The sequence below is a fragment of the Apodemus sylvaticus genome, chromosome 12, assembly GCF_947179515.1.
Source record: "Apodemus sylvaticus chromosome 12, mApoSyl1.1, whole genome shotgun sequence".
In the NCBI taxonomy this organism is placed as follows: Eukaryota; Metazoa; Chordata; class Mammalia; order Rodentia; family Muridae; genus Apodemus; species Apodemus sylvaticus.
In genome coordinates, this window is record NC_067483.1 from 25,880,267 (window position 1) to 25,894,421 (window position 14,155).

Here is a 14,155-nt window from a genome sequence, read left to right on the forward strand (position 1 = left end):
CCGAGGGCACGCCCCTTAAAGCCCCATCCAAGCTCCGCCCCACAGAGGGCGGGGTGCTCTGCTCTTAAAGGGGCAATGGCACCGCCCGGGAAATCGGCCTCCAGAGACGGAATTTAAGGTGGCAATACCATGTGGGACCAATAGAAATAAAGAACTGCAGTTCACCTTTAATCCAGACACTCCAGAGGCAGAGGCAGGTGGATTTCTGTGAGTTCGAGGCTAGCCAGGTCTACTTAGTCACAGGTCAGCTAGGACTACACAGTGAAATCCTGACTTTAAAAAATATTTATTTTTTTCTCTGTGTATATGTATGGGTCACATAAAGAATTGCCAAAGTCCTTGTCTGAGAACAACTTGCAGAAGCTGGTTCACTCCTATCATGTGGGTGCAGGGGACCAACTCAGGCCTTCGCATTTGGAGTGACGCACGTTTACCCACTGAGCATCTCGATGGCTCTTGATTTTATGTTTTCAATTTTTCCCTAGGATTCCTGGTAATGTAATTTGAAAATGAAACGTTGGGTTTGGGATACAGTTCGGTGGTAGAGTGCTAGAGTAGCATATACAAGGCCGTGGATCCAATCCCAGGCATAGCAAAAAGATGTTCCTCTTTTTAATGTAGTCTGGTATATCTGTTTTTCTCTTATACAAATTGTTTATTAATTGACCCAGCATTTATAATTAATGCTTCCTTGATCCCTCCCCCCAAATCCTAGAGCTTAAAGTAACCTTTAGTCTGTAAAGGAGAAAGAGAACAAACAAATATGTGTCTAGTGGTGATAAGGGCCCCCCGGAGAAAACCTGGCTAGGAAAGGGAAATAACAGATGCTCCAGGCACTGTGGTCACAGAACTGAGGCCCCTAGAGGCAGGTGACATTCCAGTCATACATTCTTCTGATAGTTGTCCAAAATGCCTACCATGCCCTAGGCCCTGGAGATAAGGCAGACAGGAGTCCCTCCAGGCAACCACAGTGGCAATGGCCCCTTGGAGGCTGAGTTCTGGGCCACACTGGCTACATTGAGAGGTTCTGTCATAATTAAACAAGTTATTCATGGTCAAGCCTGTATGGGAGAGGGTACCAGTTGGCCTCATACTTCTAGCCCTTGAGGCAGAACTCTCTTAAGCCCAGAAATTGGAGACCAATCTACTATCTCAAAAGGAAAAAGAAAATGCTGTAGGGTATAGCTGAGTTAGTAGAGATACATGAAGTCCTGGGTTCAAAAACATGTTTAACTGGAGGTTAGTAAAGAGAAAAGTACAGTGGGGCTTGGGGTCTGTGAATGAAGAGTTACAATTTCAGCAAGGAGGAAGGCTCTTAGGGCTGTGACATTGACTTCAGACTTAAAGTAGGTGAGGAAAGAGCCCAGTAGACATCCCGCAAGAGCATAAACAGCAAGGGCAAAGGACTGTGGACCTATGCAAAGTCCCCAGCGAAACTAAAAACGCAAGAAGAGCAGAAGGGCAGAAGGGTCTGGAAAGAGGGTTTCATGGGATCTTGCCAGAAAATTAGTGTGTACAGAGGGAGGATCTGATCTCATTGAGACCAGAATACAGTTTCTGGGCACTTTGCACTACCGGGCCTGTACCAACAGCTTTCTGTTCCCATGGCGTTGCTTATTGTCAGTTACCTGTGTGGCACTTCAGCTGGGGCCAAAGGAGCAACAGCTGAGTACTACACACAGCGCTACCCACAGAGCCTTGGGGTGGAGTGACGAGAAACTGAGGTTCCCTGCTGATTAGGGACAATACCAGGAAACTAGCAACATTTCTGCTGCTTGGTACAGAGTTTTAAAGCCGCAGCATCCATGCGATGGCATAATTAAGAATGAGATGAGCAGGTGAGAGGGCGCTGCAGAGTAAAGTCACTTAGAACCAAGCATGAGGATCCCAGCTTCACGCCCAGGGCTCACATGGCGGAGAGAATGCTTTCCTCTGACCTCTACATGAGCACCCTACATATACATAACATACATGGTCAACCCCCAAATAACTTTTTAAAGAATATGATAGATGTGAATATGCTAATACAGAAATATCCTACAATGAAAAATCAAGTTAGAAGCTACATCATACAATCCTACAAACATAATTGTTTACGTATACACAAATATACATTTTCCCAGGAAGAAAATAGAATTGAACAGAGGTCATCATTGGTGTGATGGTGCTTCCTATAAAACTTTTATGTATTGTAAGTATGTGAGTGCTCTGTCTTCATACACACAGGATCCCTTTACAGATGGTTGTGAGCCACCATGTGGTTGCTGGGAATTGAACTCAGGACCTCTGGAAGAGCAGCCAGTGCTCTTTACTGCAGAGCTATCTTTCCAGCCCTTCTCTCCTTATTTTTGACACAGGCTCTCTCTCTATTGCTCAGGCTAGCCCTGAACTCCTGGTCTAAGTGACGCTCCTACTGAAACTTTAAAAGTAGCTAGGACCACATGCACAGGTCACTATGTCATTGTGTCTCCCTTTGCCATAATGAATCCTTTATCATGTATGCACCTAGAACAGTTATTGATTATTGGGTGTGGTGGTGCAGCCCTTTAATCCCAGCACTTGAGAGGCAGAAGCAAGCAGATCTCTTGAGTTCGAGGCAAATCAAAGCTACCTAAAATCAAACACCTCCCTCAAAAACAAAACAAAACGAAACAAAACAAAACAAAACAAATCAAAATGAGAACTAGTGGTCTTTACTTCTTCCCTTCCTCTAAGATGCAACATGGCAGGCCTGACAGCACCTGGGAAGGTGAGACTCAGGCTGGCTTCAAGAAAAGAGACATCTTTTGAGCAACAATGCCAGTCTTGCTCTGGGATTACTGGAGGTGGTGGCTAAAATGGAGATTGCAGATACTTTTTAATCTTGGGGTGGGGGTGGGTGGGGGGGGTAGAAGAGGTGGGTTGGGGGTGGGAAAGAGGACATGGCTCAATGGCTAAGAATGCTTACTGCTCGGGTATGAGGACCTGAGTTGGGATTCTCAGAACTCACGGTAGAAGCTGAGCACAGGTGTGCCTGCAACCCTGTGCTGTGGTCTTAGAGACAAAACATGGCAGGCTTGCTAGCCACCCAGGCTAGCTGGAAAATAAACAGTAGGTGCTAGGTTCAGTGAGACTTGTTTCAAGAAAATCAGAGATTGATAAAACCAACACCAGATGCCCTCTCCTGGCCTCTATGAGCATAGGTGGCTGTACCAGCACATATATGTGCATATCACACACACACACACACACACACACACACACACACACATTCTTTAATTTTCTAAATTCTCTTTAAACTCTCTATTCTCCCCCTTCAGAGACGGGACACCATGTGCACTACTGATTTTTAGAAATAAACATTGGAGCCGGGTAGTGGTGTCATATGCCTTTAGGCAGAGGCAGGTGGATTTCTGAGTTTCAGGCCAGCCTGGTCTAGAGAGTGAGTTCCAGGACAGTCAGGGCTATACAGAGAAACCCTGTCTCGGAAAACAAAACAAAACAAAACAAAAAACCCCCAAAAAACAGAAATAAACATTGGGTTTAGCATTTAGCCATCCCTTTTCACCAATTAATGAATAAGTCACTGTCATTGGTCTAACAATAAATCTCCATAAAATAACCTTGAAACGAAGTCATTAGATTACTAAAGCGCATCTTTATTTTTCAATTGAACATTAACAGGTAGGTGTTTTTTCTTTTCACATTTGTACCTGAACAAGTACTAAATCAAAATGAAATATAACCAACAAAATATCTGTAAATGCATTTTGCATAATAAAGTTGAGGTTAGGACTAAAACAGTTTCAATGCAAACCAGCATTTTTATCCTGTTCACTGTTGCTATGTGTGGACTGTTTAAAACATGAATGGCAGAAATTCTAATTGTCACTGAAATTAAGACACACACACAATGCCTTTCAGACACACAGTAAACTGCAGTGACAAGTGCACAGTGATCATTTCAAATAGTCCAGTGTTAACCAAATTCAAGCTTATGCATTTTGTTTTCATTCTTAGCTTCTTTGCCTCTTAATCTGAGACCAAACCATATAGAGACAGTTTTGTACAACTGGGAGAAAAGGTAGCCTACAACCTTAAGGGACGAATTCCATTCTGCTATTAGTTCAGAACCATGAAATGGAAACAGAAATGAAAAATATTTTAATAAGGAAATAAACTAGACCTTTAACCAAGCAAATTCTCACTCCATATTTACATATAGCACCTATTACAAGAAAAGAAAGTTCCCAACTTAAAATACCTTCTACATAAAAATATTTTTTAGACTCCTGTTTAAAATAGCACTGATAAGTATAAGCTATCAGTCCTGAAGTTAACCTACACTGTAGAAAACAAGGACTAGCCTTTCTTATTTGAAACGCCCACAGCATAGTTTAGATCGGTGTGTTCTGACGCTAGAGACCACTGGGGTAGACAACTTCTATTTTTTTACAGCAGATCTACTTTACTGGCAGATTATGAAGACAGCTTAATATAAACTGTTACAATATCATAAATTCTGCCCTTTGTCTTTCATATAAACTATGAACTTGTGGTGCAGTATCTACTAAATCTTTAGGTACTACACTGAAAACAAATAGATTTCCAAATATTCATGTGATGTCCACAAAACGCAGAGCAGAAAAACAGTTTTAGTAACTAAGCTTGGCTGAAGCTAGCTGAGCGAAATAAATCCAGCGATCCAGTCAGCTGGGCAGTCTCTACTGTATTATACAAATCACAGGAAAAATGGCAGAGCTAAAATCACATAGGTTACCTCTTAAATATCAAAGAAGCTATCAAGAGATCATTATAAAGCATTTAATCTTGGGGCCAATCTAATAAACTCTACTACTAATCAATTGTTTTTCTGTATTTACAAAACTCCTAGGATAGATATTTTTAATGTATAAATTAAATCAGTAGTAAGCATGAAATAAAGTGCTATTTGAAAACAATTTTAGCACTGAAAAAGGACCTACTCTACAGGATTCAGGAATGAGGAATCTTGCTAACTTACTGGAAAACTGGGCAAAATGAATCCAGAGAATCACAGAATTGAGTTGAATTTTCCTTCCCCAGGAAGGCAAATAACTGGAATACTATAAGAGTGGAAAACAAAAAATTTTAAAGGGTAAACTAGGCCCAATTGTGACTATAGTGGATATGAAGACACACACCAGATTATAGTACATCTAGGGAAACCAGGAAGCAGCAACTATCTGGGTCAAAGGTTAAAGAAAGCTATCTCCTTGATGATCATTGGCAGTGACTCTATTTAACATGCAACTTCTAAGTCATCAGTTATTTAGCAGTGCGAAACTTTGTAACTTCTGGGGTAGAGGATAGCTGACACTAACCATGGATCACTTTTTGGTTGTTCAGGGTACATCATGATGAGTTAAAAGTAGTATGGATGGCTAGAAAAGTGTCAAAACAATGAATTCCCAATTTTCATCAAATTGAATAACTGGTAAATACTAGATTTAAGGAAGCTATTGAACAAATCACTCACACCTACGGGACCTGGTTTAAAGAGTCCTCACTCAGTTGAATAAAGTTGTAAGCATACAAGCCACCACTGTTACATGTCAGGAGAGTTAGGCCCAGTAGTTTTACTATCCATGTCTTTGAAGATACAAAGGGAACCGCACTAGCACAGTCAGAAGCCTCTGCACATAGTTACTGCAGTGGCTCTTAGGCATGGGTTTCACATTCTCACAATGATGCCCCTACTGGTGGCTTTGACATTGATGAAACTTGGGAACTTTCCTCCATGGTAGACTCATGCAGCAGCATACTAAGTCTAACAAGTGTAGAAATCAATTACTTTACACTAAAACAGTATATACAATCTTAAGAAACATTTCTAGAAATATAACAAAGCAATGTGAAAATGAATTTGCACTGTATCTGAAATATGATTTGATAGTGACTGCTCATAATGAAATTCCATTTCTTCCAACATTACATTTTACATAATGACTTGTAATACTCTTCTTTTCAACCCTTTGCAGATTTCTTTTCTAAAACACAGAATCAAGTAGCAACTCTAACATTTAAAAGTTACATTCATTTTCTTTACAGCATGAAAGACATACAAATATTATTTTATCCCTTTTAAGCAATGAAATTAAAGTTAACAGTTTTAACCTTCTGATCATAGAAAAATATTTTCTGTATATCATTTACATAATAATAGGAAAACTCTACAGTGTTTAATTGAAACTTTTATGACCTTAACAAGGTTTTCTTTTTCATCCTTATCCTGGAAACTGTACAAGGCTCCAGGACGTTACATGTTTGAACTCTTCCTTAACAATGTAGTTTTTAACTTGCACTATTGCTAATCCTTTTCTGCAGATGGTGTTCTTGTTTATACACTGAGGCATACCTAAGCAATACAGATGGGCTGCTGTTAAGCAGCTATGACTAATGGCTGCCCATTTACCTTTGGAGGACTAAAAAAAAAAAAAAAGAGTTTAGAAATCAACAGTATACCATAGTATAAAAATGTAAATAAGCAGCAGCACATTGGTATATGGAAACAGAAAATAACTATGTTATCTACTCAAAAGAATTCAGTAAGGCATAAAAATCAAGTAATTGCGGGCTAGAATATATAGGTTGTTTCTGTTAACATAGAGAAATATAGTAACTACTAAGAGTAAATGAAATCCATGCAAAATAAGAATTGTGGTAAAAAGCAGAACCCAAAACATATAATTCTGGGATTGATTTCTTTTACTCTTAAAAAATGATGAAATTATCTATTAGCAATTAGCCCTCAAAAGGTTTTAAGATTACATAAATTTCTTTGCATGTATATAATTCTCTAAGAATCTCATAAAAGTTGCTACAATTTGTGATCACATTGAGACACAATTATCTGTTGATAGATTAGTAATTCTGATAGTTGACAAATCCAATCCCCTTAATTATAATAACACAGCTGTTTGACTTGGAGGAAGCACCACATGGTTCTAGGAATGGCAGTTGGTCGTCTGGTGCACATGTGGGTGGGTGGGTGTGAGCAATGGTAACACAAAGTACTTGCTTTCTGGACACAGCACCTTGTAGGAAAGCAACTGTGGGATTACTTAGATAGGTTTTGCTATTTTACTGAGACATTTATTCCAGCAAATATTTATCATCATATATTTACTATAAATGACTTAAATGCAAACTCCAAACTTCATCAGAACTACAAAGTAAGTACTATAAAGAGCCTGTAAACATATCCCACATTGTTGTAGTATAAACAACTTACATGAATTCAAAACTACTTTGGCAACTTTACCATCAAATATTTTAAATATTCAAAACACAGACATTAGATAGCATAATGCTATAAGTTCAAGTTTCCTTCTCTTTCTGCTAAACAAGCTATATTTCCATTTTATCACATGTTCACATGAATATATTATTTTGTAGGTAGGTATTAGTTCTAAATCTCAGTTCTATGTTTTAAAAATGCTTTAAAAATGCTTTCCTACTTGCAGTTCAGTTTTATACTGCATATGTATCAGCCTAAATACTTTACAACAGCTTATGCTAACCTGTTAGGGAAGTACTAGTAAACTGAGTCCAAGTCCTAATTGGCATCACTTTTGAACTCTCCTTTCAAACTTCTAAAGTGTCACAGGTTCAAAGTGACAACACAGCATGCTTCCCAAGTAGAAATAGATAAACTTTACAAGAATTTATCGTATTCACAATTTACTGAAGTTATAGTCCAGTACAGCAACACTAAATTGAGAATTAGAAAGTTTGAAGATAATCAGATTCTTCTAAATTAATTGCTGGGCCTGTGGTCCTTCCTATAATAACAAGGACATAGAGAATGAACAGAATTTTTCATATTTTTAGCTCTCAAATTAAGTACTACTTCTAGTGAGACAAGAGATTTTTTTTTTCTCAAATAACTCCTTAGATTTGGTCAGACCTGCCAAGATATATAAACAACCCCGTGGTTAAAAGTCCATTCAGTCTGTGGGCATGTCTTTAGGAAGTCCACAAATCAATGCACTGATCTTTCTCTATGAAGGCACATACAGTAGTACCCAAAACTTTCAAGCAACTGTCCTAATGGCTCAGCATAACTACATTTTCAATACACTGTTCAATTTTCATACACTGTTACCTTTATTCTTAAGTCAGAATGATCAATCACTGCCCTTTCCCAATTCCTCGGCCCAGCAAGATACACACAAGCTTTCCTTGGGCTGTTTATTCTGCCTCACTTTTGAATGAATGGATCACAACCTATTCTTTTTGTAAATGCAAAGTCTACATTAAAAGATTACTACAGAGCATCTTGGCAGTGCTGACAAAACCAAATGCCCAATAACAGAAGCAGAAAAGCCATGTGAATTTACAGGGGGAATTTTGTCACATTTCCTTTTAGCATGTACAAAAGCCCTGACTCACCAATACTGACTTCTCACTTGTCAGAAGACACACATTCTTTCTTGAGTTTGTCGGGGTGTGGACTTAAGGGTGGCGAGTGAAATGGAAAAGTAGTTTGATTCAAGAAATTTGGTTTTTGTTACACAATATTACATCAATATGTATGGAGTGTAGCACTACTTAGCATATGAAAACTAGCATTATTTCTAGAAATCTATTTAGATTAATAAGCTGATGAGATGCTTAAAGGACAGTGTTACAAGTTAGGTAACTAGGAAAGTTTAATTAGCATACCCAGATTAACGATTTGTAAAGGCTAAATTTAGCTTAAGAGCCTAATAAATGTCCTAAGGGCTATTTTCACATGTAAAATACTAATGGAGCATAGTTCTCAAAGAAGAAATTGCTATGGAAAATTCAAATTTAATTCTACCCTTATAACGTAAAAACAAGCACTGATGACTTAAAAGGCAGCAATACTCTCTGCCAATAACAGTGCTAACTACAGAGATGTTCCCAAAGCTTTATTTATATTAAAGAGCAAATGAATCATGACACTGCCCTTCTGCCCTTCTATACAGGTTTTCTCTTTCGGTCTATGGTTGTCACCCTCTATCCACATGGCAAGATTTAAAATTTAGGCTAAAATCCACCAATGAAATAAAATAACTTTATTCCCTTTTTAACTTGCAATGATATCCTACCAGCCTAAATTACATTTGTCTCTGGAATGGAATGTGTAAGCAAAATTATAGTTCATTGTCTAACTTATATTGTCTTGCATGTGAAATCAGAATAGGGGGACTTCTGTTTGATTTAAAGATTATGTTTATTTCTTTCTTTAAAAAAATAAGACAAGAAATATTTTTAAGTGACAATTTATTTGGTACCCTGGTAATTAATATTTAGAAGCTTAACTTCTGAATTTTACTACTATGGGTTCCGAATATGTGAAATAATAATGTATGTTTTACTAAAGATTTTTAAATGTATATCATTCCCCCAACTAAATAACATTCCAAAATATCTATCATTGGAACCTATGTTTTATCAAGACTACAGAAGTAATCTGAAACCACTAGCAAATGTGCCTATTTTAACCACATCCATGTAAAATAACATGTGAAAAAGTGAACAAGTTCTCACATTAAGTTGGGCAATTTTAAATCTGTCTCCAAAGACTTAAAACAAGGAAAACATACACATCTGTAATGGGAGCTGGATCTTCCATCAAGAAGGACTCACTGCCGTGCTTATAATTTAAGAGGCATATATAGGCTACAACGACAAGGAAACTGGCATTTTACTATTGTGGAGGGTCACATTTAGAGAAAGTCTAGAGTTGTTTAATCCCTTGTCTAAAGAATCCCAATGACAAGAGCAGTGTGAAGCCAGCCTTAGATGAGCTAGGAGGAGGCTTCAGGGCCACACTAAATAACTTTGTCACCATAACTTAGAGTACCAATATATTTACCTCTAGTGTACATGTTAAACAACATTTTTTAACTTAGGATAAAGTAAATATGAAATTTGAAGAATAAACCCTCTCTTTAAGTTAAGCTGCTAACCTTTAACCCCTGTCTCTCAGTAAAGGAATGTACAGATTGTGAACAATTCTATAGCAGCAGATACACTCTCAGCAGAGATCCTGGCTTTTATGGCAAAGTACAAGCAAGCACTGAGAGAAACAGAACGCCCTTACCTTTCTTTGTATAACACTCAACATAAGAAGCTGGTTTTTTTAAAACACTGTAAATGTATTAAAAATTCATAAAATTATAAGAATGTACAGTATACATACATACCTCCTATGGGGTCAAATGAGTGCCTTTTCATTAGACAAAGATATCTCAAGGCACTTAAGGGGTTAAGACACGATGCATGCATTCCTTTACATCAAGAATGTGAAATCACATGATTTGGAATAAGCCAACCTTATGATAAATATAAGTTACATTATTAAATCCAAGAAAATCCATAGATTCATAGTTATTTCTATAAGATGCTGGTAAATGGACACTGTGCAGCATTTCCTGGGAACAGCAAGTTCCAATGTTCTTCTCAACAGCAGGTCCCTACTGGGATGCCAGGGAAGATGTGCTGCATCCACAGGCAGTGTACTGGCTAATGTTGAGAATGGTATTGCTAACATTTGAAAAATAAAATCTGGTAATCAGTAGAGTAAGTCCATGAAACACTGGAAAAGACCAGAGCAGACTCCTGATGTTTACTCCATTTTGCTTTCAAGGTACAGGTGTGTAACAGAGATGAGAATTCTGAGCCTTATCTGTGGCAATTCTACCAGAGGGGACTACACATCAACACCTCAAAATTCTATAAATTACTCTGAACTTTTCGGTTTCCACTATTTGTTCAGAGAAAAGCACAAAATAGTCAACCATGTGAGCAATAGGTTTTGAGTGACGTTTTAAAACATAAAGTGCAGTAGTGCTGAAGTTCTCCAAGTCTTTTTGAGTTCTTCACGTTTTGTGTGAGAGGCCATTTCCTGCAAGCAGTATTATGGCACAGTGAACGTAACAAAATCAGTTTCCCAGTACTTATTCCAATCTTTTTGTTTTCTTATTTATTTGAAGATGTTGTTAATGGTTTTACAAAGCCTTCTTCATAAACTTTCAAAATAGCTTCACATACAAATCTGTATTGACTCTGAAAAACACAAGTAGAAAAAAACAGAATCACTACAACAAAGTCCAGAAAATCAAAAACTAACATCTCATTTGTCTTACTTATTAAAAAACTTGAAAAGTGAAACAGAACAGAGTTTAGAAGTTTTTACCAATGGGTAAAAAGTTAAGAGAAAAAATAAAAAACTCTCACATAATACTTTGTTGGCAAAACCCAAGACACTACTGATAGGAATGTTAAAATACTGAAACTATAAATGAGAAATTTGAAAGTATCTAACAAAATAATATTATTTTACTTTTGGAACATTCTTATTTACAGAAAATTCAATTCAAAAGATAAACTAGAAAAAACCCTAAAAATATATATTTACTTCTTTAAAATAAAAAAGTGGAAACCATTTAAGTTGCCATCAATTTGCTATGCAGATAAGGTTGTCCTTAAACTCACAGAGATCCTCCTATTGCTCAGTCCTGAGTGCTAGGATTAAAGGCGCATGTAGCATGATAAGTGACAGACTATTCTGATAAGTGAAAACAAGCAAGGAGTGTTAGGTAGAGAGGTTAACGGATATACTAACACTTAGAAAACTAAAGCAAGAGTTCCATAAGTTCAAAACCAGCATAATCTTCATAATGAATACCAGAACAGCCGGGCGGTGGTGGCACACACCTGTAATCCCAGCACTCTGGGAGGCAGAGCCAGGCGGATTTCTTAGTTCGAGGCCAGCCTGGTCTACAGAGTGAGTTCCAGGACAGCCAGGGCTACACAGAGAAACCCTGTCTCGAAAAAACCAAAATCAAAAAAAAAAAAAAACAAAAAAAAAACAACAAAAAAAACAACAAAAAAAAACCCAACCAACCAAACAACAACAACAAAAAAACCCAATGAATACCAGAACAGCCTGTTTCAAGAAGACAAGGCAAAATAAAAACCCATACAACCAAAAATGGGCAAGGAAGGGCAGGGGAAAGGGCACAGCAGATGAGCATCTTGTTGACCAAGCATGAGCACTTAGATTTATAGTTCTGTCGTCCATGCTAAAAAAACAAAACAAAACAAAACAAAACAAAACAAAAAGCTGGGCATTTCTGGCCCTGCTGTAAACGCAGTGTGTCTGGGCAGACAGATCATTAGGATTGCTGCCAGCTCAGCACAGGGTACAGTGAGAGACCTTTTCTCTGTAAAGAATCAAGTAGAGTGACAACGACTACCTATATCCTCCTCACATACACTTGGCACATCAACCTGTCTTTGTCTCCCTGTATCACATAAAACAATATTAAAAATGAGAGATAAAAGGTGTAAGGCAAAGGACACGGTCAATAGGACAAAACAGCAACCAACAAATTGGGAAAAGATCTTTACCAATACTACATCCAATAGAGGGCTAATCTGAAATGTATACAAAGAATTCAAGAAGTTAGACTCCAGAGAGTCAAATAACCCTATTAAAAATGGGGTACAAGCGGGCACGCCTTTAATCTCAGCACTCTGGGGGGCAGAGGCAGGTGGATTTCTGAGTCGAGGCCAGTCTGGTCTACAGAGTGAGTTCCAGGACAGCCAGGGCTATACAGAGAAACCTTGTCTCGAAAAGACCAAATCCAAAAAACCAAAAAAACAAAACAAAACAAAACAAAACAAAAAAGTGGGGTACAGAGCTAAACAGGATTCTCAACTGGGGAAACTCGAATAGCTGTGAAGAACGTAAAGAAATGTTCAGCATCCTTAGTTATCAGGAAAATGCAAATCAAAACAACACTGAGATTCCACCTCACACTGGTCAGAATGGCTAAGATCAAAAACTCAGGGAACAGTGGATGATGGAAAGGATGTGGAGAAAGAGGAACATTCCTCCACTGCTGGTGGCACTGCAAGCTGGTAAAACCACTCTGGAAATCAGTTTCCCGGTTCCTCAGAAAATTAGACATAGTACTACAGCTGTACTACTCCTGGGCATATACCCAGAAAGTGCTCCTACATGTACTAAGGACACATGCTCCACTATTTTCATAGCAGCCTTATTTATAATAGCCAGAAGCTGGAAAGAACCCAGATGTCCTTCAACAGAGGAATGGATACAAAAATTGTGGTATATTTACACAATGGAGTACTATTCAGCTATTAAAAACAATTAATTCATGAAATTCTTAGGCAAATGGATGGAACTAGAAAGTGTCATCCTGAGTGAGGTAACCCAATCACAAAAGAACACACATGGTATGCACTCACTGATAAGTGGATGTTAGCCCAAAAGCTCAAAATAAACAAGTTACACTTCACAGACCATAGGAAGCTCAAGAAGGAGGAGTACTGAAATGGGGGTGCTTTGATTCCTTTAAGAAAGGGAACAAAATACAGGAACAATAATGGAGACAAAGTGTGGAGCAGAAACTGAAGCAAAGGCCACCCAAAGTCTGCCCTACCTGGGGATTCATCATATAACCAGTCACCAAACCTGGACACTATTATGGACGACAAGAACTGCATACCGAAAGGAGCATGTCATGGTTGTCTCCAGAGGGGCCCTGCCAGAGCTTTACAGATGCTTGGCAGAAGCTGGCAGCCAACCATTGGACTGGGAGTAGGGTCCCCAATAGAGGAGTTGGAGGGCAAACCGGAGGAGCTGAAGGGGTTTACAGCTCCATGGGAAGAACAATGAGGTCAGTCACCCAGATGCCCAAAACTCCCAGGGACTAAACCATCATCAATCAAGGGGTACACATGGTTCCAGCCAAAAATGTGCCCTTGTCGGGCATCAGTGAGAGGAGAGGTCCTTGGTCCTATGAAGGCTCAATAGAGGCCCCAGGAAAGGGAAATTGAGGAGGGGTGGAGGTGGGAGTGGGTAGGGTGGGGGGGCATAAACATGGAGGCAGATGGTGGAAGGAGGGGTTGGTGCTTTTTGTGGAGGGGGAAAACAGGGAAAGGTTTTAGCATTTGAAATGTAAATGAAGATTATATTCAATAAAAAGTATATATAACATTTATACAAGGAAAACATGGACTTGAGAACAACCTAGTAAACAGTAAAAATCAAAGAACAAACAGAATGCCATCACTCTACACCCAATGAATGGCCGTACTGTTCACCCAAGGAGTGCTAACATCACAAAAAGAA

The 14,155-nt window shown here is 38.5% G+C and overlaps 1 protein-coding gene across 3 annotated transcripts in view; it reads right to left on the minus strand.

Annotated features, from left to right (window-relative positions):
* Positions 1-6,446: 6,446 nt before the first annotated feature.
* The window catches only part of Ptpn4 (protein tyrosine phosphatase non-receptor type 4), a 159,819-nt gene continuing 152,110 nt past the window's right edge, over positions 6,447-14,155 (minus strand). For all 3 annotated transcript variants that reach the window (XM_052200080.1, XM_052200078.1, XM_052200079.1), the window contains one exon: positions 6,447-11,058. In XM_052200080.1, the coding sequence (XP_052056040.1) occupies positions 10,972-11,058 (87 nt within the window). In that variant the 3' untranslated portion in view covers positions 6,447-10,971. The remainder of the gene's footprint in view (positions 11,059-14,155) is intronic.